This window comes from Trachemys scripta, chromosome 10 (assembly GCF_013100865.1).
Source record: "Trachemys scripta elegans isolate TJP31775 chromosome 10, CAS_Tse_1.0, whole genome shotgun sequence".
Classification (NCBI taxonomy): Eukaryota; Metazoa; Chordata; order Testudines; family Emydidae; genus Trachemys; species Trachemys scripta.
Genome location: NC_048307.1, coordinates 73,181,380 through 73,208,819, shown reverse-complemented (window position 1 = coordinate 73,208,819; position 27,440 = coordinate 73,181,380). Strand labels below are relative to the sequence as shown.

The following is a 27,440-nucleotide window of genomic DNA, read 5'->3' as shown; positions in this document are numbered from 1 at the left end:
GAATCCAAACTTCCACCATGCAGACTCTGGGGAAGATTAATCCCCGGAAGAAGAAAGGCTTCTAAAGTTTCAGTGACCATCTCCTACTTCCCCATCTCTAATCACTGAAGATCTCAGTTTCTGCCTCCTGAGAAGTGAATTGATGGGTTTTTCAACATAAACACCGTGGCTACAGTCGTACAAAATCAGTGCAGAACACAATCGGGTCAGGTTAGTACTTTTGAATGTCCCACCACTACACACTTATCTGACTAACAATGCTTAGTAAAGATGACCTCTACATCACAGAGTCATGCAACACAATTGCCCAGAACATGAAACATTCTCCCCAAATACACCGGGACAAATGGAGTGAGTCACCCTGATAGTGGTTTAATCACAAGAAAGTCTGTGATCTCTTCAGTGCTGAAGTACATATTTAAGGTCAGGCTTGACAAAGCCCTGTCTGGGATGATTTAGTTGGTGTTGGTCCTGCTTTGACCAGGGGGTTGGACTAGATGACCTCCTGAGGTCCCTTCCAATCCTGATATTCTATGATACCTCCAGCAGTGGGAAAGAATAGGAACACTGCTTTCTGGGACACAATCCTCAGCAGCAGCGAAGGGGTTAAGGAGGTGCCCGTGTACTGTTGCCATATTTAAAAGGACATAGCAGCATTAGCTTCAGCCTTTCTGAGGGACCGTGTGATGTGCATAAAGAAAGCTGGACCTAGCCCTTTTGAAGACTAGTAGAGAAGGGTTCAAACTCAAAGCTATCCATAAATTGAAGACAGGAGGCATAAGAAGCCTAGAATTATTACAGCAGCTCATGATTTTGTCACTTTCATAAGCCTCAACCTAAATCTGAAAAATCCATAGCCAGTTGTAACCTGGGAGCTTCACAATTACTTATTGCAATTTTCTTGCTTGAGACAACCACAGAACAGTGAAACCCAATGGAGATTTAGTGTCGGGGCAAGGAGTCACAGAAACATTTGCTTCCAATCATTTACATATACTCTGTATACTTCTACTGTAGAAAATATACTCCTGACAGTGGTGCCATGAATGAATCCCGCAGCTATTAGGGAACAATATTAATGTGAGTTACTGCTTATATATAACTGCCTCTGTGCAGCGGAGGAGTTAGACTTTAAAGTCTTTAACCCCAGGTATAGGGGATTCAGAGTGGCCTCTTTCCTATCCTTAAAGGCAGGGAACCCAGCGGGGGAGATCAATATGGCTTTTGAAGGTCATGAAAGAGGAGAGGGGGCACATGGACAGAGCAGTTCAACTCAGTGGGTGGATGAGGAAAAAAGGAGAAAGAAAGAGCAAGTGATTCACATAACTCCAGAATCCAATCAGCATGTGAGTTTCTAGTGATCTGTTAGCCAAATTAGTGATCTTCCCTAGCAGTAAGATGCATCATTGCATGGTAACTGTGCCATTATAACTCATTTCACTGCTGCCGTGTTGTGTAAATGGGAAATCCCTGTGGATTTTGTCAAATTTCAGCTTGGATTCAAATGTGAACCAGTGATTTTTAAAAGCACATATGGGAACCTTGGTTTTCCTTTGCACTGTACCACTTCTCCATCAAACCCGACAGTGGCAATAGTACCAAAAAGCTTTTTATGTCACCAACTGTCATAGTGACACAAATTTCCCATCACTCATCGGTTCCCATTAGATGTCAGCCAGCCTGCTAATGGTCTGATTAGCATTATCTATATTGTCAAGAGCAGTGGAAGATGGTTTATTTTTTTGCCTTTCATTCTTGCTTCCAAAAAATATATCCAAAAATGCAACTGAACATGCATAGTAGAACCTCAGAGTTACGAACCCCTCGGGAACGGACATTGTTCATAACTCTGAACACAACATGATGTTGTCCTTTCAAACATTTACAACTGAACGTTGACTTAATACAGCTTTGAAACTTTACTATGCAGAATAAAAAATGCTGCTTTTAACCATCTTAATTTCAATGAAACACACCCTTACCTTGTCAAATCTCTTTTTTAAACTTTCCCTTTTTTTAAATAGTTTACGTTTAACAACAGTACTGTACTGTACAGTACTTCTGGTTCCAAATGAGGTATGTGATTGACCAGTCAGTTTGTAACTCTGAGATTCTACTGTATCACTTTGTGTCTAGTTGTGTGGCAAAGCCAAAGTCATATCATGAGGAATATAGGAATTCCAAGAACGATCTTTACAGGATTTAAAACTTAATTATTCCACTTATCAGACAATTAAATGTACTGTACAATGAAAGTTTGCTAAGTGCATTCTCTAGACACCAGGTTACAAGGCTATAAATACAGTAATTGTGCTTACAGTGCTTCAATAAGACCCAAATCTATAGGAAACTCAAACATCATTTTCCTTAACTAATATGGCTAAAATGCTGGTAAATTCTAGTAGTTACCATACTCTAGACTTTAAACAAAAATTGTCCCCTATTTACACTGCATAATATATACACATTTGGTTTGCAGAATCCCCAACATCATGCCAATTTCTCTTAAACAGAACTAGGCAGAAAAAAATCCCTATTATAGAAATATCCTAAAATCAACACCATTAAAGAACTGTTGACTGGACAAGAATGACATGTCTCTTCCTAGGGATTGCTCTGGATGTCTTGCATTAGTGGGACTTGGTTTTAGTTTTGTTTTAGTTTTAGATTCTTCTTGATGAGAACAATATAGAGATTTAAAATTAGAAATTGAAATAGGATATATTTTTTATTTAAAAAATATCCCAGATCAAGAACATGACTAGTGATTCTTGGTGCCCAACTAGAGATAATATAAAGGGGTCTGATTTTCAGACAGCACTGAGCACTTACCTTCTAAAAAATCAGGCCCCTGAAAGGTGTCTCAACTTGGGCCCCCCAAAATCAAGATATTCCATATCACTAGTCATTTTTGGAAATCTTGACCCCAAAGCTAGACCTAGCCTCAGTAGAGTTGGTTTGTTAACTATCTTCCAGTTCTTTTGCAAGCCAGGACAGCTTGTGCTAATTGCCTGAAACAGCTCGGAAATGCAGATGTTTTCTTGCAACTCACCCAGGGCATATAAGGGTTTGAATCTGTTCTCCCCTTTGATGCCTGCACACACAATGCTGCTGTTAAAATTTTGTGTCAGTTATGCCCATGCATACCCAGGAAGGACAGATCCTCAGTCTCTCCCCAATGTGGGTTGGATCTAAAGCAAATGAGCATAGTTCTGCAGTGTGTATGTATCCTGGTTGCAAAGAGCCAATCATGGATGGGAAGTGGTCTTAAATTAGGGGTTGTTCCCCCCCTCCCAATAGCTGAGGTATCAGCAGCAAAGGATAAATGGACATTTTAATTTTTCTAGACATGGCTCTTTTTTGTAGCTCTTCTTCATTTCCCTGCTGCCCAATTGCTCACATCAGGACCTGTTCTCGAGTCTCTGGTAGCCTCAGGGCTAGCAGGCCTCCCGCAACCAGCACAGAGGAGGCCAGAAGGATGGGAACTACTTTGGTTATCCCGACAAAGGAAGCAAAGATAGAGTTCCCCAGGATGGCACCAAACTTGCAGAGACCGTTGAGGATGCCAAAGGCTGTTGATCTGCAGGAGAGGAAGAGCAGAAAGTGATGATTAGGAGTCAGACAGGACTGCGGGTTATTTGATTGGTTCCTCCATCGCTAAGGAGAGTTGGGTCATTGCATGAGTCCTCTAATACTAGCAGCTCCTATTCTAATTATAGGATGACTGCCGGCATCCAGTGTGGTAATGGTTACGCTCTTAATGAAGCCTGATTTGAGCTATGGAAGTTAATAAAACCTCATGCATCAGAGCACATGCTGTTTGCCTGCAATTGTCAACAAAGAATTTCCCCATCCCCACAAGTGCAGACTTGAACATTTGCTCAGGTGCATGTCGTGGAGTGTCCAATTTCCTTTGAAAAATCACATACTGGCCACTGCTGGCGTCAGGATGGCAGGCTGAGTAGACCAACAGTCTGATCTGATATGCGGAGTCTATGTTCCCAGCAAGTAACTGGAGCCAGACTGAATGAATGCCCCTGAGCTTTCTGGGATGGCAAAGGCAGCAGGGTGTATTTGGCAGGCCTTATTTATTTCCACACCACCATCTCTTGGCACAAATTGTGGGGCACAAATTAAGCACTCCATGAAGTCCGACACCTCTGGGCTTGGCAGTTCAGAGCCCCAGCACCTCTGGGCTTGGCAGTTCAGAGCCCTGGCACCTCTGGACTTGCTGCATTACTTATGAAAGTAAAAAAGTTGCTTGAGTCCCGGCACCTAATTGCTTGAGTGCTGGCACCTCGTTCATTACAAATTAAGCACTGAGTTCATGTCATGGATAATGTTTTGTTGTGGACATAAAGCCATGAACACGGCTTCCTCTAGAGCTTGTCAAAGTCACTCCAAGTGCTGGTTAGAGTGGGTGGTGGCTGGAGAGTCACAGAGTCTCCCCCACACCCTGATTCACCCAGCAGCTGAGCCCGGTGCTGTCCCAGCGCAATCCCAGTACCTCCCTCACAGCTGTCATCAATAGATTGAAAAGGGCAGAAGAGACTTGTCACTATCCTCTTCTCTCAAAAACTCACTCCTGAAACCTGAATACGGTGCCTCATTTCCCACATCCACATCTTTATGGGTTGTCTGCAAGAACTGGAAGCTAAAATAACCAGGAGTGGTACACCGTGACAAGAGATTGGAGGACACATTTCCAAAGGGGCTTCAACCTGTCCTCTAATCACATGCCTGCAATTGACAGAGTCTTCCTATACAAGTTCTGTCTGTGCGTAATTTACGCTTGCCTGTGCAAATTCATGTACACAAGTTATATTACATGTAGAATAGAGCTGGGCGAAGTTTTTCAGAAAACAGTTTATTGGATAGAAAATGCAGTTTGGATCAACTGGAAAATATTTGTGAACTTGACACAAATCGTTTTGGCCATTCACAAAATGGCCAGAGGAAGAGGAGGTGGTGTTGCTACTACCACTCCCCTAATCTGCATCTCCACATCACCTTTAGCCCAGTGAATAGGGCACTTACCAGAGATGTAGGAGACCCACTTTCAACTCCTCCCTGCCTCCCCCAGAACAGACCCCAAATGGGCTTTTCTTTGATTCACTCCCAGTTCTGAATATCTTTAGATTCATTTAGACCCAAACTGTTTGGGGGGTTTCTGATTCTTTTTTCCTCCCAGAACTGCCACCAAACCAAAAAATCAGTTGTTTGCCCACTTCTACTTCTGAATACCTGTGCAGATCAAAAGTATACACAGGAACAGTAGGACCCGTGAGATTTATTTTAAAAAAAACCTTCCATCACATATGTTTTAACTCAGTAATGGGCTCTTAAGATGAGAGTGGCTGTGCCTGAAGTCAGAGAATAAAAATCAAAGAGAAGAATATTCTCAGCATAGTTACCGTTTACTGGTGGGATAGAGCTCCACGGTGATCACGTCCAGGGCATTCCAGGCAGCAATGCTGGCCCCGCAGAACAGACACTGCAAGCCAATCATCGCAGACTCACTATTGCCAAAGAACAGAAAGAAGCAGCACACTGCAGAAATCAGCATTGAGCCACCTGCCGGGGAAGTAAGGAGAAAACGCTTGGCATCATTCTCTTGGCATCTCCGAGCAGCCAAATCCACCATTAATAAGAAGAGTCTTCAGATGATGGATTTTCTCCCTAGAGAGGAGTGATCTCCACAAGATTCAACTCAGCATCCAAATGATTCTGTCTAGCTCGTTGGGGCCAGGAAACAGGTTGGAAATCTCCTGGTACTAGGCTGATGTCACCAATAGTCTCACCCTGCAGATACCACAAACGTGGGCTCTCTCGTGTGGTATTGCAGCTGGACCCAGGACGAGCCGAAGCAAGTAAACATGAACATCGGTGAATGGGAAGAGTTGTCTGAAGGTTGCTGAAGCTGAAAAATGGTTTGAGTTTTGGGTGAGGCGTTAGGGCTGGTATATTGCATTCAAATCACATGGCTCATCCGTAGTCTCAGGATTAATTTGCCGTCTATAATTAAGGGATACCCCAAGTGCTTTATACAGTTAAGATGTTATTCGACTGCCTGACACATTTTATGCACAAGCCCGAGGGAAAAAGTGAGAACATTCATGGTTCATTAGCCTCAATTCAGGCTCACTGATAGAGGGTCTACACTGTTAATATTTGCAAGAGCTAGCTGGGAATTTCCCCTTGGGATGATTTTCCAATGTTTCTATTTCCTGTCAGGAAAACCAAAAGCAAGTATTTTGTTTTGGGTCAGTTTGACTGAATCAAAATATTTTGAACTGTTGAACTGACACTAAATGTTTCATTTTAGGTCAATTCAACATAAAACTGAATTTCCTTATTGTGGCCCGTTGCCTCATGGGAATCATAGTTTGGGTCCCCTTTCTTTCCTATGGGCTGAGCCTGGCCAGACTACATCTCCCACAATGCAACACATTCCTCTGACTAAGTGACGTGGTGCATCATGAGAGTCGCATAACTTGGGGTATATCATAGGAGATGTTGGTCAGGGAGCATAGCCCATGGGGGATAATAGGGGCTTCAGGCAACCTGAACTAAAGCTCTCATGAAGCCATGTACCATTACAGGGAAATGCAGTTTAATGTTGAACTGATTGGAAATGAAGTATTTTGGATCAGTTCAACAAACCACAATGAAATATTTCAGCTTGGGCATATCAAAATGTTTTGTTTTGATCAAAAATGCCAAAACAAAATGTGGGGTTTTTTTTCCAAATTGAATTTTTTTTAGAACTTTTCATTCTGTGAAAAGTTTCAATACTTTAACCTTTTGTCCCACTTTGGGATGAAAAGAAATGTTGAACAATCAGAATTTCCTGCAGTAAGGAAATTCTGATTTTTATTTAGCTCTAACATTTGCTATCCCAATTTTTCCATAGGACACTTTTGGTTTGGTTGGGCACGTCCTATGTCCATTACAAGAACTCTGAATTCACTTTGACGTTGATACAGTTTGATGTCACCATCCCACCGTGCAGTGAAGCTATATTGGGACTAGATGAGTTACCTGGCCACTTTGTGAAACAACCTCAGAAAATCCTTGTATATGTGTCACAGTCACATAAAATGAGGATTTAGTCCCGCAAGATAAGAAGGTGACACCTTTATCAGCATGTAGCATAATCAGTAATCCAGCCCATGGATGCTTGATCCAGGCCAGGATTTAGGCACAATCTGAGTTTATTCAGTTTGGGAGCTTGAGGCCCTGAGCGAGAATTATAGGGTCCTCTCTGTGTTCAACAGCCATAGTAAAGAATCTCTTTTTATATCAATTACTAATTAGCTATGTCTCTTCTCTATCACAAAGGATGATACAGGCATCAGCATCACCATCAACACAACCGTGCCTAGAGGTCCCAACTAAGACCAGAGCCCTATTGTGCTAGGTACTGGACAAACCCAGAGTGAGAGACAACCCTTGCCATGAAGAGCTGACAGTCTAAATAAACAAAATACATAAAAGGTGGGAGTAGAGATGCACAGAGAGGGGGAGTGACCTGTGCACGTTATTACAGTGGGTCAGTTGCAGAGCCATACATTTCTATGGCCTGTGTAACACAGGAGGTCCAACTAGATGATCACAATGGTCCCTTCTGGCCTTAGAATCTAGGAATCTATGAAATAGGACCCAGATGCCCTGAGTCCTCATTTAGTGCCCTACCCACTGAACCATCGACTCCTCTGCTTTATTTGGTATTGGAGTGACTCATCGCATGCTTAGCCAGATCATTTTTCATTTGTGCGCACAGAAACAGAGAGACCTTTGTATTCACAATATCCCTTTATTATGCCCTGGGTCATCCACGCACCCAGCTGTTGATGTGTCAGTTGACCATCACCTTCACTCACCAATCATCTTTATCCTTCCTATTTTGTCCATGAGCAGTGCTGAGATGATGTTGCCAGGCAACACGGACAAACTACCCAGGAAACTGACGAGATAAATTAGGAAGTCATTTTCCTGCTCGAAGTCCAGGTGACATCCCTCCTTCTGGTCCAGGAAGGTGACGTTTATAAACCTACACTCGATGAATTTGTCTTCATAAAGATCTGAGAAGGCAAGAGGCAAAGATTGGACCCTCCGTGTAGCAGCAACAGCAGCTGGGAATAAGGGTACATCCTCAGAGCTCAGTTTCGATGGAGGCACACCGGATTAGAAAGGTGTTCCCTGCCTGAGTGGAGGTAGCTGGAGGCATTATGCCTGAGTAGCCAGATGCAGGCATACTATGTGAAAGGCCACTGTATGCAACACACATAGAACAGATATAAGCCTGTGCACCTTCTTGCATTAACTGATATGCAGGGAACGGGGTCGTGTACATACACCCAAACTGCCTCATCTGGCTTCTTCAGTGTCGATCATCTCCCTACCCTCCAGTGCCTGGGGAGTGCTGGCTACAGCATTATGCCTGCCTTCTGCACTAAAGGGAAGAGGAGCACCATTTTAATGCACCCCTGCTGGAGCAGCCATAATTTGGCCCTAACTGATTGGCATTTCAACCAATGATGAGCAATAGCCCAGGAGCTGGTGCTACAGGCTGCAATTTTCATCATCCAGTGGTTTATTTTCAGTTAAAGGGGAAGAGAAAAGCTCTTTCAAAATGAATAAATGAATGAATTAAATTAGTTAAGCTGCTTGAGATCCCAAACCAGAAGCTGGATATGGGCTGAAAAACGACTATTTTAAGCCAAACTTGTTGAATCAGTTCTTCTGTTACTTTAACTTGCCCAGGTCTGAATTCATTTTTTCTGGGTTTCTGCTGCAACAGTCAATGACACCATAAGCAGTGCAATTAAGGAAGGTTGGGAATACAGCTGTCTGATCTGCCCTAAGTCCCTCACCAAGTGTTACCTGAAACTAAAGATGAGACGGAAGCTGCAGATGGGAGCAGTCTTAATCGCTGGCAAAATCCTGATCTCAATGTAAATTTTGTGACTCAGACACATATGTGCATGGACTGGTAAGCTCAGGTCTGGAAAGATGGGAAAATTCTAGTTCACCTTACATTTTAAGGCAAGTGTAGTATGTAGACCTGGTTCTACAGAAGTTCACCATAGTCATAGAGCTAACACCACAATTGGTCTCTTGTTTGACTTCCCCCTTCTTATTCCCTGATCACTGTCACAGCACAACACACGCATTTCTATAGCCCCACTACAAACCGTTCACCACAAATCAGACATGCACATTGTTCCACAGCCTAGACCAGGGGCGGGCAAACTTTTTGGCCTGGGGGTGCATCGGGTTTGGAAATTGTATGGAGGGCTGGTTAGGGGAGGAGGTCGTGGCCCGGCCCCCACCGCTTATCTGCCCCCCCTCGGGACTCCTGCCCCATCCAACCCCCCTGTTCCCTGACCCCCCAGGATCCCTGCCCCATCCAACCACCCCTTCTGCCTGTCCCCTGATTGCCTCCGGAACCCCTGCCCCTGCCTGCCCCCCGCCAGCCCATCCAACCCCCCCTCTTATTCCTGACGGCCCCCCCCCCGGGACCCCTGCCCCATCCAACCACCCCTTCTCCCTGTCCCCTGACTGCCTCCAGAACCCCTGCCCCTGACTGCCCCCCGCCGCTCCATCCAACCCCTCCGTTCATTCCTGACTGCTCCCCCGGAACCCCTACCCCCATTCAACACCCCTGTTCCCCGCCCTCTGACTGCCCTGACCCCTATCCACATCCCAGCCCCCTGGCCACCCCCCTGAACTCTCCTGCCCTCTATCCAACCCCCCTGCTCCCTTACCATGCTGCCTGGAGCACTGGTGGCTGGCCACACCGGCGCCACCGCACAGCACAGAGCACCAGGTCAGGCTGGACTCTTCAGCTGCGCTACCCCAGGAGCTCGCAGCCCTGCCACCCAGAGCATTGTGCTGGCAGCGCGGCAAGGTGAGGCTGTGGGGGAGGGGGAACAGCAGGGGAGGGGCCGGGGGTAGCCTCCCGGGCCAGGAGCTCAGGGGCCGGGCAGGAGGGTGCTGCGGGCCAGATGTGGCCCGCGGGCTGTAGTTTGCCCACTTCTGGGCTAGACCAAGCCAGGAATCCCCTTACCAGTGTTATAGAAGACAGTGGCTAAAATGGTGCAGTTTTTGAAGACGGTCTCGGTGGATGTCACATCTTCAAAATAGCATTCCTCAAACAGCATGTCCTCAAAAGTCACATCTTTGAATTTCATCTTAGCAAACCTGCAGGGCAGGAAAAGAAGCCCCACCCAAGCAGCAGTGAGTAAGCACAAAGCGCTCAGTGACCATTCCAATAACCTCCTAACGTGTAAATGATGTGGTCGCACAGAGTGGCAATGGTGGATTCTGGGGTTCCTGAGGAAAGGTTGTTTTAGTAGACACAGGTCATCTAGGATTCCCTGCACCTGCTTCGCTCCTCAGAGTCCTCACATCAAACCAATCCACCCTTTCAGCCAAGGAGGACTGGATACAGCTCCTGTCAATACTGCTCCTGGATCAGCTGGAGAATGTATCACTCAACAGTAACGCATAGCACTCTCTCTGTCCCTGGGCAGAGCCTCTTGTCGCCATTCTTCCTCCTATCCCCTTGCCAAGGGTAAATAAAAAATATCCTTTATCAGAGGCCATTGGATCTATTGGGCTAAGCATGAGGCCTCAGAGGCACAAACACCTAATTTCCAATCCCATCTCTGCCACTGTTTCTCTCTGTGGCCTTGGATAACATCTCTGTGCCTTATTTTCACCATCTGTACAATATGATGGAGGGAATCAACAGATGGTGCTGTTACACATTGTTTCCAGAGTTCTTTTTCTTACTGTTCGAGCACTGTACATTTCTGGAAGAAAAGCAGCATTGTTGTTAGTGTTGTGATGTAATTTCTTTCTGTGGAGCTGTTGCAAACAGCAATCAAGTTTTCTCCTTGCCTTGATTTCTCCAATTAGAGTCAATTCTTCAAGCAGAATTGCTTCCTGGGAATGAGGCATTGGAGCTGGGCTTAGATTTTTGGAAGAAGAGATTCACCTGCATGTTGTTTGTGACTGCCTCTGTTCAAGGACTACTGTGGCCTGGTCTATACTACCCGCCTGAATCGGCGGGTAGAAATCGACCTCTCGGGGATCGATTTATCGCGTCCCGTCGGGACGCGACAATCGATCCCCGAATCGGCGCTCTAACTCCACCAGCGGAGGTGGTAGTAAGCGCCGCCGACAAAAAGCGGCAGAAGTCGATTTTGCCGCCGTCCTCACAACGGGGTAAGTCGGCTGTAATACGTCGAATTCAGCTACGCTATTCACGTAGCTGAATTTGCGTATCTTAAATCGACTCCCCGCTGTAGTGTAGATGTACCCTGTGTGTAGTGTAAATAAAACAATTTAAACTAAGAATATACTCAGGCTCCACATTGCTGATTTTCTCCTCGCATGGGAAGCCAACCTGCAAGGCCCTGTCATCTGCTACTCACTTCTTAGATGGGTGACACTACCCTTACTTATCTACAGTATCTCACGGGGGCATTGTGGAAATTTATTCGTTAATATGTAGGAAGCGCTTTGAAGTTGTAAAAAAGTGTGTGTAGGAAAGTGCAAGTGTTATTGTCCAGGCTAATGAGACCAGGGCAGGCACTAGATAAAAGGCTTTGAACAAAGATCCAGAACCTAAATTTAATTGAACTTTTGCAAGAGATCCTAGTTTGATGTTTTTACTCCACTAAATTAATGCTACACGCTTCTCAACAAAGGCCTCAAACAGGGCTTGATTAGTCTTCATGTAATTTTTGAGCATTAATAATGTCTATGTTCCAGAAAGAAGGTCTCGGAGGTTACAGCAAAACTGAGGCTGATTTGCATTTGCACAGTATTAGCCTGTGAGGCATTTACTCTCCAAGGCCTTTAAAGAGCCCTCTCCCTACAGTTTGATTTCTGAACATTCCTCTTTAAAGGAGTTATAAAGCAGTTGCATGGCCTCCAGGGGGGTTTTAACTCACTGCCAAGGGCTGATGGGAAAATGGAGCCATAAGTCATACCAGGATGCGATGCAGGCCGTGCTGAAAAACAGTCTGAGAACTTCTGAGTGAGTTACTGCACTAGGAAAGAACCAAACAGGGACTGGGCTAACCGTTAATAACATGGCTGACGGCTCCTTTCACTCCAAAGAGATGAATGTCTGGTCACATCCCCACCCAGAGTTCAATCCTGTAAGGTGCCAAGTGCCCCTGATGCCGGCTGAAGTCAAGAGGCGCTGAGGACATTCAGCACCTCAGCTGAATAATTAGCCCTTTGCACGATCAAGCTCCCAGTCCCTTCACCAAGACACTGTCCCAATCCTGCCAGCCAGTGTCTGGCTGCTCCCCAGTGGAGAGATAATTGTTCGGAAGCTATTCCCAAGTGCTATCAAGGAATACCTGACTCTGGTAACTGTGGCTGAAACTTGCCAGGTTACAGCAGATGGGAAATGAAGCTTATTTCCTTTCACAAACGCTGAAGAGCATTGCCCTGTACAGATGAAAAGCAGGACCAGGAATGCAAAACAACATGCAGGGAGGGCTGAAAGGGAAGAACATTTAATACCTGTATTCACACGCATATACATGCACACACACACACACATTCATCCTTGGGCCATATCCTATATTAGAATTTTGCATTGAGAGTTCACATACAACAACGGTGTCCACATAGTAGTTTACAAACAAAAAAGATTGTGGGATGGGGGGCATTTGGGGTGTAGTCTATTTACTTTCTTTGGCCAGATCCAAAAGACACTCTATTTTATTATAGTCTAAAGGAATTCTTTGTGCTACCGAACAGCCTTGGATCTGCCCAGGGTTTTGTTGTAAGTTCCCATGGACCAGACCGATAACCATTTTGATTCCTCCATCAGAGGAGTGAAGTTCTGGAACAGCCTTCCAAAAAGAGTAGTGGGGGCAAAAAACCTAACTGGCTTCAAGACTGAACTTGATAAGTTTGTGGAGGGGCTGGTATGGTGGGACTGCCTACATGTAACCGATCTGCGACTGCTAGTGGCAAATCTCTCCAATGGCCGGTGATGGGACACCAGATGGGGAGGGCTCTGAGTTATTACAGATAATTCTTTCCCAAGTTTCTGGCTGTTGGGTCTTGCCCACCTGCTCAGGTCTAACTGGTTGTCATATTTGAGGTCAGGAAGGAATTTTCCCCCAGATCAGATAGGAAGAGATCCTGGGCGGGGGGGTCATCTTCTTCTGCAGCATGGAGCACAGGTCACTTGCAGGTTTAAACTAGTGTAAATGGTGGATTCTCTATAACTTGAAGTCTTTAAATCATAATTTTAGGACTTCAGTAACTCAGCAAGAGGTTACGGGTCTTTTACAGGAGTGGGGTGGGTGAGGTTCTGTGGCCTGCAATGTGCAAGAGGTCAGACTAGATGATCATGATGGTCCCTTCTGGCCTTAAAGTCTATGAATCTATCAACTGGTCTTTCTGTAGCATGTTTCATCCGAAACACATTACAGACATCCATTAACAAAGCTTCACAACAGCATCACTGCAGTGTCAGTCAACATTATCTCCACTTTAAATAGAGGGAAGCTGGAGGAGTTGGAAGGCAAAAGGGAATGAAGTGATTTATCCAAGGTCATGTAGTTACTCAGTGGCCGAGACAGGAGTCCTAGCACTTTAACCACTGAACACACTTCCGGTTAGGTTGGATTTTGGGGCGGGAAGAGGAGGGCTTGCATCCTACTGCAGTAGTGGTCTCACCCAGGATGATTGGGCATAAACAAGAAGCAGCCATTAAAAGGCCACACTGATGTCAAGCTCCATCAGAAACACATGGACGTATCCCAAACCCATGTCTGACAAATGGAAATGGACAATAGCGATAGGGAATGCCATGTAGTTTTCAACTACTAGGAGTAAAATAAAATGTAATTGTAAGATGGTGACTCTGAGTCCATAATGTATTCCTCCCAGAAATTTTAGAGAGTCTAAGTCTATTTGGAACTATGTGAGTAACACCTAGAAGGCGATGGGTGAATTTCCATTTAGACAGGGGACATGGTCCCTGTAACAGAGTGCTGAGGGCTAGCACTTGAGCCAGGTCACTGTTTGTACTAATTAGGTTCCTCTAGAAAAGGCCTAATTGGACAAAGGTGTACCTGATTACCAGGTCAGATTGGAGCTAGTGAGTCAATGAGCCAATTAGCCATTAACAGGGAAGCTGTACAAAAGGGCACGGGAAGGAGTGCTTGTGGGAGGAAGAGAAAATGGGAGAGAGAAACCAACCAACCAGAAAGCTACAAGAGCCCAACAAAGGGGGTCCTCAAAGTAGAGTCACCTTATCTTCCCAGCCTTTGGAGAAGGAGATAGAAAGTTGAGATACAGCGTGTAAAGGTGTATGGTGGAGGGATTAAAACACTGAAAATAAACTATACAGTGGCATTTACAAGCAAGAAGGTCTCAGAGCAGTCTGTGTTTGTGACAAAGGCAGGGGTGTGGCACACTGCCCCGTCACAGCCCCCCCATCATTTTCATTGTTTATATTGTGGTAGTGCCCAATACACTCTCCATGCTGTACAGATGCAGAAGAAGACACAGTCCCTAGCCCCAAAGAGCTTTCAAACCAGAAAGACCAAAAAGAAAAACTAGACCCAGGGTAGGGAAAAGAGATACCACATACAAACTAATCACAATGATGACGGATACATGTCTTGACAGTTTCATAGGGACAGATCCTCAGCTGGTGTAAATCGGCATAGCTCCGTTGACTTCAAAGCATTAACTAAGGATCTGGCCAATATATTTTGTTTTGAGTTGGCAAGGGTGGGTGTGGGAGAAGTTTGTGAGACAGATACAAAGTCAATGGCAAAGCTCACATTGACTGTGATGGTGCAGAATGGTGGCCATGGTAAATAATAGCTTTAAGCGAGCACAGAAGTGTTTGCTTTCAGGAAGCAGAAGTGGAAAGTATATTTAAAAAGAAAACAAATCTTTCTTGCCCAGGACCACTAGATGTCAGTGTGTCCTAAGGAAAGAGAAGAAAGCCACCTTTGGCTCCAAAGAGGCCCAGGAGAGCAATTCCACATGCTCTGATTCCACATGCACTGGTCCCAGATAAGAAGGTCCCATCATGAGGACATGTGAGCCTGTTAGGAGAAGAATTCTGGGAAAGGAATTCTTCAAATACACTTCTTTAGGACTGTAGGTGTGGATAAATGGGGTGGGGTGGAGAGAGAGAGCAGAGTAGAAAGAGCACATGATCTCTTGATGCTCCATGGGTTTGCACGTGGTGTTTCCCACAGAACGAGGGTTATGCCTAGCTGGGTGAATAATGCAAAAATGCAAAAAGATGGTTTCTACAAATATCCTTTCCACTCTTAATTTACATAATGTTGCATTGGCTGTGTGCATGGCTTTACTGGGGGCTTGGAGTTTATCTTTCTCAAATGACTAAGTTCAACTGGCAAAACGTATATGCTGAAAACAGATGTCACAGGCATGAGGATTCATAGAAAGTGAGTTTCAAATCCACACGCGTGTGTTTTCAGACCAGAAGTGCTTATGCACGTCCTTGTTGCTGCCAGCCTGATGGTAGAGAATTGAGATAGGATCATGGGCCCACCTCTTCCTTATCCCTCGCCATACCCTTTGTGGCACCGTGTCTCCCCAGGAGTGTATCCAAGGAATCAGACCATATGCACCACTGGCAGAAATACTATAAGCATGGCAATTATAGGTGGCATAAGTAGGACCTGACACAATCTATCTGAGGTACTTCTATGGCCCTCAAGGGCACCTCACAACCTTTTAATGGATTTATCTTCACATCATCCCAAGAGGTAGGGCAGTGCTATTGCTCCCATTGTACAGATAGGGAACTGAGACAGAGAGAGATTAAGTGACTCACCCCAGGTTATATGGGAAGTCTGTGGCAGATCAGGGAATTTAACTTGGGTCTCACAGGTCCCAGGATAGAACATTAATCACTGGACTATCATTCCTCTCTGCCTGGCCCTAAATCTTCATTTAGACTGGCCCCAGCCTGAAGAGCAATTAGATTTCCTAGGAAGCTGGCAACATGACATGAAAGGGACCATATGACACACCTGATACTGAGGGCCATATTTATACACTACCACTAAATGCTAGACTGCCTTGCTACGGAATGACAACTTAATGGACAAGATTTCAAACAAGTTAGGTATGTGTTTTGAGTAGAAATGCATGTCTAATTTCTGCATGCAGTTATTGTAACTGCATGCTTAAATCAGGTAACTGTGTGTACAAACAGTAAACATGCTTGCCCAGGTAAGTACCCAATTTGCACATGCAGTTGCAGCATTTGCCTGTCTAATTAATTTGAAAAACTGGCTGTATTCTAAAACTTCAGAGAGTCAGGAATGGTGATCACCAGCATTCCCAGACTGGTAATGATTTAGAACAGGGATCAGCAACCTTTGGCATGCAGCCCATCAGGGAAAGCCCCTGGTGGGCTGGGCCGGTTTGTTTACCTGCAGCGTCCACAGGTTCGGCTGATCGTGGCTCCCACTGGCTGCAGTTCCCCGCTCCAGGCCAATGGAGGCTGCGGGAAGGGTGGCCAGTACATCCCTTGGCCCGCGCCGCTTCCCGCAGCCCCCATTGGCCCGGAGCAGCGAACCATGGCCAGTGGGAGCAGTGATCGGCTGAACTTGCAGACACTGCAGGTAAACAAACCGGCCTAGCCCGCCACGGGCTTTCCCTGGTGGGCCACGGGCCAAAAGTTGCCAATCCCTGATCTAGAATGTCCAATCCACTGCTACTCCTTACTAGTATGAGGTAAAGCCTGGGGAGCATTCAAATGCTTGAAAATTTCAGCTCTTTCTCTAGAAATGATATGTGCCATGTTTTATTGAACCATATGCCCTCATCCCTCAGATATAAAGGAAATCAGGTCACGTTCACTTACTTAATATTGACAAATACCCCATTCCTATGGATCTGGTTTTCCAGTGTGAAGTTTATGGTGAAGTGCGTTACATGTTCCCGACTGAAGGTTTTGAGTCGGGAGTCATACTCCTCATTCTGGAGATATCGGATCATGTCAGGGAACCAGACAGTAAGGCCATAGTAACTGCAGCAAGGAGAAGAAAGGGGCATGTTCAGATAAAGTTTACACATATTTTGGTGTTGGCCCTGCACAATATCTGACTTGTAAGCAGCTCTAATTTTTGGTTCTCTGTCAATGCTTTTAGGTAAATTTAGTGCTGGGGAAAAGTGTCAGATTGACAGACTGGAGAGCGAAGTCTTCCATTTATCCACAGCACAAGAATGTCATGGGCAATGGCAAAACCTGCCTTGGAGGGACCAACCAGTAGTTCAGTCTCTAGGGAATTCTCAGCCCTTGAATAAAGCAACGGAGGGTCCTGTGGCACCTTTAAGACTAAAAGAAGTATTGGGAGCATAAGCTTTCATGGGTAAGAACCTCACTTCTTCACTTGCATCTGAAGAAGTGAGGTTCTTACCCACGAAAGCTTATGCTCCCAATACTTCTGTTAGTCTTAAAGGTGCCACAGGACCCTCTGTTGCTTTTTACAGATTCAGACTAACACGGCTACCCCTCTGATACTCAGTTCTTGAATGATCAGTTGAGGTTGCCAATGAAGAATGCACCATTGGTGCCAACCAGAGATGGGTAAATACAGTAAAAATATTCTATATACATTGAATTCCAATTTTGTTACCAAATTCACTTTTTCGTGTCTGTGGTTCTTTTGCGTTCACTTTCTGGAGCAAGTGCAATCAAGTTGCATTAGCATGGCTCCTTGTGGAAAGCAAAGGTTAACCACACATTCCCTAATTCGCTGTAAAAGAGATTGTAAATTCACTTCCCACGAGCATTCACACCAGAAGCCCGACCGTAAGTTACATTCATCTGCACAAGGATCAGAAACTAGACCATGTGCTGTATGTGACTAATTAAACAGCATAGTACATGCCACAGAGCTTAGGAAAATCATCTAACATTTTTTCTAATACTTTTGAATCATGGTTGTATTCAAGAAAGCCATGATCCATTCATAGATGTTCTATGCACAGAAAAGGACAAAGCATTTTTTGTTATAAACTATTTCAGGGGTCGGCAAACTTTGGCATGCGGCTCGCCAGGGTAAGTACCCTGGCGGGCCGGGCCGATTTGTTTACCTGCTGTGTCCGCAGGTTCGGCCGATCGCGGCTCCCACTGGCTGCAGTTCGCCGCTCCAGACCAGTGAGGGCTGCGAGAAGCCGTGGCCAGCACATCCCTCGGCCCACGCTGCTTCCCGCAGCTCCCATTGGCCTGGAGCGGCGAACCGCGGCCAGTGGGAGCCGCGATTGGCCAAACCTGCAGACGCGGCAGGTAAACAAACAGGCCCGGCCTGCCAGGGTGCTTACCCTGGCGAGCCACGTGCCAAAGGTTGCCGACCCCTGAACTATTTGCTCATCTTTATCACCAATTCAGGGGGTGGTGTCCCTAACGTGGACACTTATTTGTTCTTAAGTGGACTGAAATCCACCCACTTAGTTGACACAGACCAATGAATAGCCAGCCAGCTGGTAGCAATTACTTTTCGACACTACTAATATAGACAGGATTCAGACGAGGGACCTAGAAGTGAAAGGCTCCATATAAGACTACTGAGCCATGCAGTACTAACCCGTCTTCCCCAAGGCCTGGTTTGTTTAAGGTATACTAAACTCTCTGTTATGGGCAGTTGGATGACTGAGTAAAACATAGATACTTAGCAGACCATGGCCTAGTTCAGGAGTCGGCAACGTTCGGCATGCGACTTGCCAGGGTAAGCACCCTGGCGGGCCAGGCCAGTTTTATTTACCTGCTGACGCGGCAGGTTCGGCCGATCGCGGCTCCCACTGGCCGCGGTTCGCCGTCCCGGGCCAATGGGGGCGGCGAGAAGCCGCGGCCAGCACATCGCTTGCCCCATTGGCGGCGTCAGCAGGTAAATAAAACTGGCCCGGCCCGCCAGGGTGCCGAACGTTGCCGACCCCTGGCCTAGTTTTTCACAGGCTCTGTCTCTTTAAAATAGGATCAAGGGGGCAAAATTTGATTTTCATAATAATTTACTCATATGCACAGTTAATCGCACAAAAACTCAGAGCACACTTCATTGTAGATGGACCCTGACTGCAACAACTAAGCCCTCAGATGGCTACTGTTTCTTGAGAAAGTTAGAGAAGTGACTTACCTAAAGGCCATTGAAAACCAAACCATAGCCAGAATCAGTGTATTCATCTTGTACTGGGCTGTCAAGCAATACAACAGGTTGTCCCAGATCTACAAATCCACAGGAAGGGGTCAGTCACAGAGAAATCCTAGCAGAGATCTTGAAAGATTCATTTCTGGGCAGGTCAGGAATTTAATATTAACAGTGAAGAGAGCTCATTTAGGGAAAGTGGATGATCTGCTTAGATCCCAGTGTTTGTTCCAAACTATGTTTCATGAGATACGTATGAGGACCTGAGGGAACAATGTTCATGAAGCTTTGCTCCAGTATCCTTCAGTATAAGCATATCTGTAATGAGCTGGCTAGTGTGTACGTGTGACACTGCCCTCCACTAAATGAATCTGGAGCGGCTTAATTGTGTTTCATAGAATCTAGACTGCTAACAACCAAGGGAGATTCTTCTTTACTTCAGGTGGCAGGAGCTTGTGCTTCTGGAGCCTAAGAATCTAGGTTTAACCCCACAGCTGCTGTGAATTTCTGGGCAGTTGTGGTGGGCAGTAGAACGGCAGGTGTGAAATCCGTAGCTGGCCAAAATGTTTATATTATAATCCTGGAGACTCAGCCTTAGCAAGCAGCAACATTAAGCAGATAGAATTTTAATTCATTCACTGGGGATGGTATTCTCTGTTAGGTTTGGCCAGCAGAGCATCTCTGTTCATGCAAGTGGAAGGGAAATCAGATACTTGTATGCTGTGGTCTGACCCTGAGGTCTTCCTTTAGCCATATACAGCATATCCGTTCAGGAACTCATTGGTGGCTTGGGTTAAGAAGAGACAGGGTGAGGATAGGAGGGTGGGGGAAGTATAGCAAATGCTACCAGAGCTCAGGCCCATTTATCCTACATAGTAACCCGAGGGATGTTGTGAATATGAATCAGAATCTCAATACAGCGAAAGCTCTTGTGGGATGGTCCTCATGCTCCATACCTGTTTTAATGTGGTCGTGAATCTGACCAACCAGCGCTGGTACCATGCCCCTGTTGAGCTCTGGATTTCAATAAACTCATCTATTTGCTTTGGAGTTTTGATGTGGGCGACCTGAAAAACACAAACCAAAGTTTCAGCAATTGATTCAAATGGATTCAATCATTTCTCCGTTTTCAGCACAATCCCTTCTCTGCCTCCCGCACAGCAATCTTCTCTGATGTTTGCCACAGAATTTTCACCTGCTATCTTTTCTTGATGTGTTGCCATTGGATACTGAGTTTTTCTCACGGGCTAAAAATCTCTCTCTCTCTGTGACACATTTCAAATTTTTCACATCAACCTCAAACCTTCATTTATTAGATTGATAATAAAATGTAATTCTAACACCCAACACGTTAAGCTAACACGCATACACTATGTGATCTTGATGTCTTTAAGAATCTGCCCAGTAATTAGAGCTGATAATTACTGCTAAAAAATTTCAGTGAATAGTTAATACAGTTTTAAACAAACTTGCTTCAACTGCTTTCATGTTCTCTTTTCTCAAATGCAACTGGCGAAAGCATTCTCTAACACAGTAAATTTTAAGTGCCAATGGAAGAACATTTGTGGAAAGTCAATTCTGAGTGCATAAATGTGTATGTTTGCATCAGAAAACTCATCCAATCAGGGAATAGAAACATACCATATGACTAATTTGTCCAGTCAAAATAGCCTGAATTTTGAATATTGAATACTTGTAAGTAAGTGCTCGTGAATGGGTTATAACCTAGGAATCAGTCACAGAAAGTATTTGGTGAATAATTTTGAGTAAAGAACATATTCAAGAAAATCACAATCTGTTCACATGCAGAAAAAGAGGTGAAATTCACTGAATAATTCATTCAGTATGAATGATTCACCCAGCTCGATAAGATAGTGTCTATGTTCTCCTGACTGGAACTGTTTAAATGTCAGATCTGGGAATTGTCCCAGTAACAGCTGGTGCATGACTGACTGGCTCCTGCTGCCAATTAGCAAAATACAACTTCACGTGGAAAGTACAAGGCAAGGAGAGCTCATTGTCTGTCTGTGCCAGGAGGTTTCAGTAATTCTTGATTCAACAGCCAAACTCCAAATCTGAAGTACAATGTTTCAACCCATTATGACACATGGCAAATAGGACATCATTAGCTGGAATAATAAGTGTGCATGAGCGCAGTATAGTTTGACAGACTGAGTCCTAACAGGAGCAGATGCCTTTAAGATCATCAGATGCAGGAGCAGGTACACATGGATTTGACCCAGGAGCGACAGACAATACATGGTTTTAATCCAGGAGCAGCATTGGCACAGGGGGCCCTAAATCCTCGAGGATGGTCAGTCTCACATTACAATATGAATGTGCCCGGCTTATCCCAGTGCAAGTAGGAGAGAAGCTGGTGTGCATTGAGGCTTCTGCTGTATATTAAAGGTGAGAGGTGGGGACTGCTCCTTAATAAGGGGCATGCAGCAGAGGGGAGAGCATCTGAAACATGCAGCGTCCTGTTTGCCACAGCTTATAGATCTGCAGCATAACTGACCATCCCAGTTTTACAGGAGCAGACAACTTTCTTTCTTTCTTTCTTTCTTTCTTTCTTTCTTTCTTTCTTTCTTTCTTTCTTTCTTTCTTTTCACAGCAGTCAAATAGCTTGTGCCCTGGAAATAGCTCAGGCTCATTAAGCTCATTTTCTGACCTTGGAGTCTTAGCCCACTTGGAGGTACAGTAAATTAATCTCTTGTATAATTGATGGGCTCATTCATTATGGACAGTGTTCTTCCATAACTCCTTTTTCCAGTTAATCGGGCTTTTTGCACCATAAAGCTGAATTCTACAGCCACATTTTTCTTCCCTCCCTCCTTCCTTTAAGGGTATGTGCCTTCTCCGACATAACAACCTAATTCAAGGAGCATTCCCTAGCTGATGCACTCACTGTTTACAACACACTCACTGCGATTTACAATTAACCCCACCACACGCCTTCTCTAAACTCACTAAATTAGACTGCCCAGTTCAAATTTTTCACTCTGAGCATTGGCCTAGTGAGTAATAATCATTCACCTCACTTTCCTTCAGAGAGATTAAGGGCTGGCTACCAGGCAGATGGGGTTTGGGAAGCTCATTAGGAAGTACATGGAGCTTAATCAGAGTTTGATTAGAAGCTGGAATGGAGAAAGGAGTCGTCCGGATTTCCCACATGAGTAATGTCCCTCTCGTTTACTTTGCTCCTAGAACAGAGCAATTAGATGTCTGAGTATAATTGGAAACCTGCTGGGTTATCCACTGTGCTTTATCCCCATGCATATTCAACTCCCATCGACTTTCCTGGGATTGAGCACCGCAAAACAAGGCTTGTGTATGGCCTGAAGTGTGCAGTTCTTATCTTCTCCCATTCTCCCTCCTGGCTGCTGGAGGTCACATAGTGTGTGAGAAGCTGGAAACCACAGGGGGGAGAATAAGGCAGCTCTGGTGCCTACTAAAGCAGATTCCAAACCAACACCTGGCCTACGAAGACTCCCATGTGCCAGTGACCCCTTTACCACAGTATAACTAACTGCTTTCCAGAAGGAAACCACACTCACCGTAAACACCCTCTCCGGCTCCCCCTTGGCCCGCATGTTGGTATCATGAACTTGCTTGAGAATCATCCAGGCTTCATCATGTTTACCTATCTGGAAAGACCAAGGGAAGAACATCTCAAGTCAGCCATTAAATACTATGGTCTCCAGTCATGTGGTTTTAAAATTGACACAGGGACCAGCTCTGGAGGCCCAGGTGTAATGGAGCAGGGCTGTGCCGCATCGTGTGTTGAGGAGGGAGAAGCAGAGGGCAGAAGGCTGAACCATCAAGGTTTATATTTGCTGACTGTGCAGTAGTTTTGTGGTAGAAGAAGGAAACCACTCTGTAATTATTATTTGGGAGGTGGGAGTTAGGCAAAGTGTTGTCTCCAGGCTAAGCAGAGCGTACGTCAGGAGACATAGTTCTCTGCCCAGCTCTGCTAATGACTTGCTGTGTAACCTTGGGCAAGTTGATGTGCCTCAGTTGTTCCATCTATAAAATGGGAATAAATAATACTTACATACATCGCGGTGGGGTCTGAGGTTTAATCCGTGTATGTCAGCTGCTTTGAGAGCCTCAGGTGAACGGTACTATGTACAATAAGTGCAAGGTGATAATAAATAATTATATGCTGTCCCTTCAGCTGTGTGAGTACTGCACTTCCCCTGCTGGGTCTGAGATCCATCTCCCCACGTATTTTATCCTGCTCCTGTTTCTTGCCCTTCACTCCTCTTCCTGCCCAGCTCTACTAATTACATTTCCAAAGGGTACGTGCTTGTGTTTTAATCAGGTACGCAAACCCTTTAATGGGTTTATGAATCCCAGGGGTCTGCATTTTGCTTGTTGTTCAATGCAGATGTCAACATTAAAAAGTGATACGATGAAAGTATGTGATTAGCACCTTAATACAGAGAGTCTCTACGTTTTAAATGAAACTGGCAAGCCAACATGTGGGTTTGTGGCCAGGGAGCTGGGGAGAGGGCAGTGAAGAGACAGCCAGAAACATGCAAGGACCAGGCTTCCTTTGTTAATTGATATTGGAGTACAGTTTTCAGATGAGTCATCTTACCTCTAGCAAAAAACGTGGACTTTCCGGCATGAATTTAAGTGCCACCAATGAAGAGATACAGGGCAGAACACAGATGATTACAAATACCCTCCAGCTGTGGAAGTGATACTTGGTTCCCATGCTGAAACCCCAGCCTATGAACAACAAAAGCCAGAGTGAAAATTCTGTCCACCTAGTCAGATTTCTCGCTCAGATACCCACTGGACCGTATGGGCTCTGTGCAAGATGGTGATAGGCTGACAGAGTCCCATCTGATGAAAGATTTATTATGCCTGGTAATGAATTCCTTTGTGGACTCCATCAGACAGTCAGATGGATAACAGCCTATGGGTTTGTGTCAGCACAGACAATGGAATCGGTTATTATTAAGTTCCTGCCTTTTTAAAATCTTCCTTTATCTTTAAATTTAGAAATCAGGCTGGAAGTGAGCTATGCAATAAAACTAAGGATACTGTGGCACGGGTCACATGGGATCCACTGACATATTTTATTACACTTCTTGGCCTCCTTACATAACATTACAGAGAATTTCTAATACGTAGCCCTTTTCTGATTTCCAGAGCAATTACGAGACAGCCTGACAACATATCTGTAAGGGAAGTGTTAGTCCCCATTTTACAGAGAAGGAAGCAGGGGCAGGCAAGCCCCATAGTCACCAAACAAGGGGCACGAGGGAGTCTGAGAGCAGCACAGACACTTTAAAACTCAAACGGCAGCTTGACCAAAGCAGGTTTTTGGGAGGGTGCAGTCAATCAAACTTTTATCAAAGACACACCAAAAAGATCATGAATCAAAATTCTTTCTTTCTCAGTTTGTCTTCCCACAGTCAGATCTCAGGGAGGATGTTTATTTCAAATGTTTCTTTATAATATACTCTTGCTCATAATATTGAAAAAAAAAACAAGTTACAGCTTTTGCAGTGATGAGAACTGTATCAACTACAATGCTACACACAATTGAGTTCCAAGACAATATTGAACAAAGGGATACTGGAAAGGAAAAACTGTACAGCATGGAGCTCAGATGCTCCAACATGTGACATAGACAATGTTGACCATCTGTAAAATTTAAATATTACCCTTTAAAGGATTGGGTTTTAAAACCATGTTTGCAAATAATGTATGTGCGTTAGCCTGACACCATTTCACTCTAGTGTTCCAACAGCCTGTTTCTGGCCAAAACTTGAAGGTTTCTAAATACGGAGGCTAGTTTTAGCTTGTAAGATGGGTGGGTGGATATTATAGTCCCTCTTCATGATCTTTTTGGACTGTCCTACTTTTCTCAAACAAGATTTTGCAAACAGTTGGCAATACTGGATACTGGGGGAATTAATCTTTCTCAATAGATAGTGAAGTCTGATGTTTTCCTAGGGGATGCAAATGAATTACCAGGAAAACTATGTGACATGCAGGTGTTTGTTCCTCATAGTAGTATTGTACATTTCAGAATTACCATATTCAACACCATGGGAAAATCAGTAGAAATCAGAGGTGATCCCAGCAAATTTAGGTTTTAGGGAGACATATTCACACACAAAAATTACCCCAAATACATTGGTATCGGCTAAGACATGGTGGGATGTGCTGACCTTGATAATGTGCTGCTTAGCCCCCCGTCCCAATGTTATTGTTCAGCAGAGTTACAATTTATTGATAATTGCTTAGCTCAGCTCTGCAGTCAACATGGACACGAGCCATGAAGTTACCTGAGTCAACCTATCCCCAAATTCAGGGATGTGTGGATTTGTGGTCCTGGGTTTGACCGTTCGTAGAGAGAGGCCAGCATTTATAATCTGCAGTACCAAACGTGTGATGTATTAGAGGCTTTTATCACAAAGGAGCCATCCTACCTAAGTATCGATCCTACCTAAGTATCAATCATTCAATTTCTCTCTATCATTGGTATGTATAGGGCCCCAATCACAATAGCGTCTTCAATGCTAGAGCTAGACCAGCGGTTCTCAAACTGGGGCTACCGCTTGTGTAGGGAAAGCCCCTGGCAGGCCGGGCCAGTTTGTTTACCTGCCCCGTCTGCAGGTCTGGCCGATCGTGGCTCCCACTGGCCGTGGTTCACCGCTGCAGGCCAATGGGAGCTGCTGGAAGCATCAGCCAGTGCGTCCCTCAGCCTGCACCGCTTCCAGCAGCTCCCATCGGCCTGCAGCAGCGAACCGCGGCCAGTGGGAGCTGCGATCAGCCAGATGGGGCAGGTAAACAAACCAGCCCAGCTGCCAGGGGCTTTCTCTACACAAGCAACGGCCCCAGTTTGAGAACCACTGGGCTAGACAATCCTTCCTGTCCTTCTGGGGATGTCCTGACTTGCAGGATGAATTCCACTGATTATCTTTGAGTTCCTGTAAAAAGGCAGGTGGGATTTGAAAGTTCCAGGATGGCAGGGGTGAGTTTGGTTGCAGTTGGTACAAGCGTGTCGGACTCTGGTTTTACACACCACAGAAGCTGCAGGGCTAACTTGCAACAGATCATGTTAAGAATCGCTAGCCCACCAGATGGGGGAGGGGGATGTTGTTAATGAGCGAGGGCTAGTCTATACGAACCGTTAGTGCGCAGCAAGCTGGGGTGTAATTTGACAACGTACTAGCCGGCCAAGCACTAACTGGCCATGTGGACCCTGCTACCATGCACTAAGATTTCCATGGTGCACTTTAATCTATGCCAATTTGAAACGGGAGTAGGTCGAAGTGCATTATGGAATTTTTAGTGCATAATGGCAGAGTCCAAGCAGGCAGTTAGTTTGCAGCAGGCGAGTGCACTGTAGATGTACAGTCCCGCTTGCCATGCACTAACTGTAAGTCCCTATAGCTGTGTGCGCAGGGGTGGTGTGGAGGTGGTGTTATCTGTAACCGAAAGCACAAGGCAGTTACCATAGTGGGGAATGATGCTCCAAGCCATTGCAGAGGCATAAATGCCACCGATCATCCAGAACATGCAGAGCCAGCTCAGGTGTTCCCCCCTCTTCTCACGAGATAGGAATTCAGAGAAATAAGCAAAGACGATGGGGAGGGATCCCCCGATGCTGAGGAGAGAAAACACCACATGGGAAGAATAAAGGACTTTGCCAAACAGGTGTCACCAGCACATCTGGAGCTTCATAGGTTTGGATTCGTTTACAGTAAAGGTCTCTAGAGTTACAGCCCCGCAGGGGGAGGGCAGCTTTTCTTTCTGGAACTCACTGGAATTCTAGGCGATTCTCACAGACTCTCTACTCAGGGAATCATGAGAGAAGAATATCAAGCTCCCCATACCAGGTTGTTCTTAAACATGAAGGATGCACAGGAAGCTTGTCACAAGCAGAAAGTTGATTTTACTTTCCCGTTTTAACAAAGTGAATTAACCTGGCCTCGAGGGGACATGGATATGCTCGGCAGAGCATTTGTGATTTGGATGCTTCTGCCCTAGGAAACTGGAGAACTGCACAGGAGAGCGTAAACTCATTTCACTGGGGCAGGAAACAGCCAGGCAATAACAGCCTTTGGTTGCTAGTGCCTCCAGCCAAATTTGACCCAGTCTACCCAAGGAAGGACCCATTCTGCAATACCCCTTCCACATCCCCTCCACCATCTTGTCAGAGTAGCTCAGTTGCCTCATGACTCAGAGATGGGAGGAGCCAAGGAGTACTGGGATTGCACGAACTTTTGG

The 27,440-nt window shown here is 45.3% G+C and overlaps 1 protein-coding gene across 2 annotated transcripts in view; it reads right to left on the bottom strand.

Moving 5' to 3' along the window:
- Window positions 1–2,391: 2,391 nt before the first annotated feature.
- Window positions 2,392–27,440, bottom strand: part of SV2B (synaptic vesicle glycoprotein 2B) — a 104,908-nt gene continuing 79,859 nt past the window's right edge. For both annotated transcript variants that reach the window (XM_034784577.1, XM_034784579.1), the window contains exons 4-13: window positions 26,666–26,817; window positions 23,788–23,921; window positions 22,742–22,831; window positions 20,141–20,251; window positions 19,176–19,264; window positions 16,904–17,068; window positions 10,073–10,206; window positions 7,884–8,084; window positions 5,415–5,574; window positions 2,392–3,580 (exon numbers count right to left, since the gene is read on the bottom strand). In XM_034784577.1, coding sequence (XP_034640468.1) covers window positions 3,397–3,580; window positions 5,415–5,574; window positions 7,884–8,084; window positions 10,073–10,206; window positions 16,904–17,068; window positions 19,176–19,264; window positions 20,141–20,251; window positions 22,742–22,831; window positions 23,788–23,921; window positions 26,666–26,817 — 1,420 coding nt within the window. In that variant the 3' untranslated portion in view covers window positions 2,392–3,396. The remainder of the gene's footprint in view (window positions 3,581–5,414; window positions 5,575–7,883; window positions 8,085–10,072; window positions 10,207–16,903; window positions 17,069–19,175; window positions 19,265–20,140; window positions 20,252–22,741; window positions 22,832–23,787; window positions 23,922–26,665; window positions 26,818–27,440) is intronic.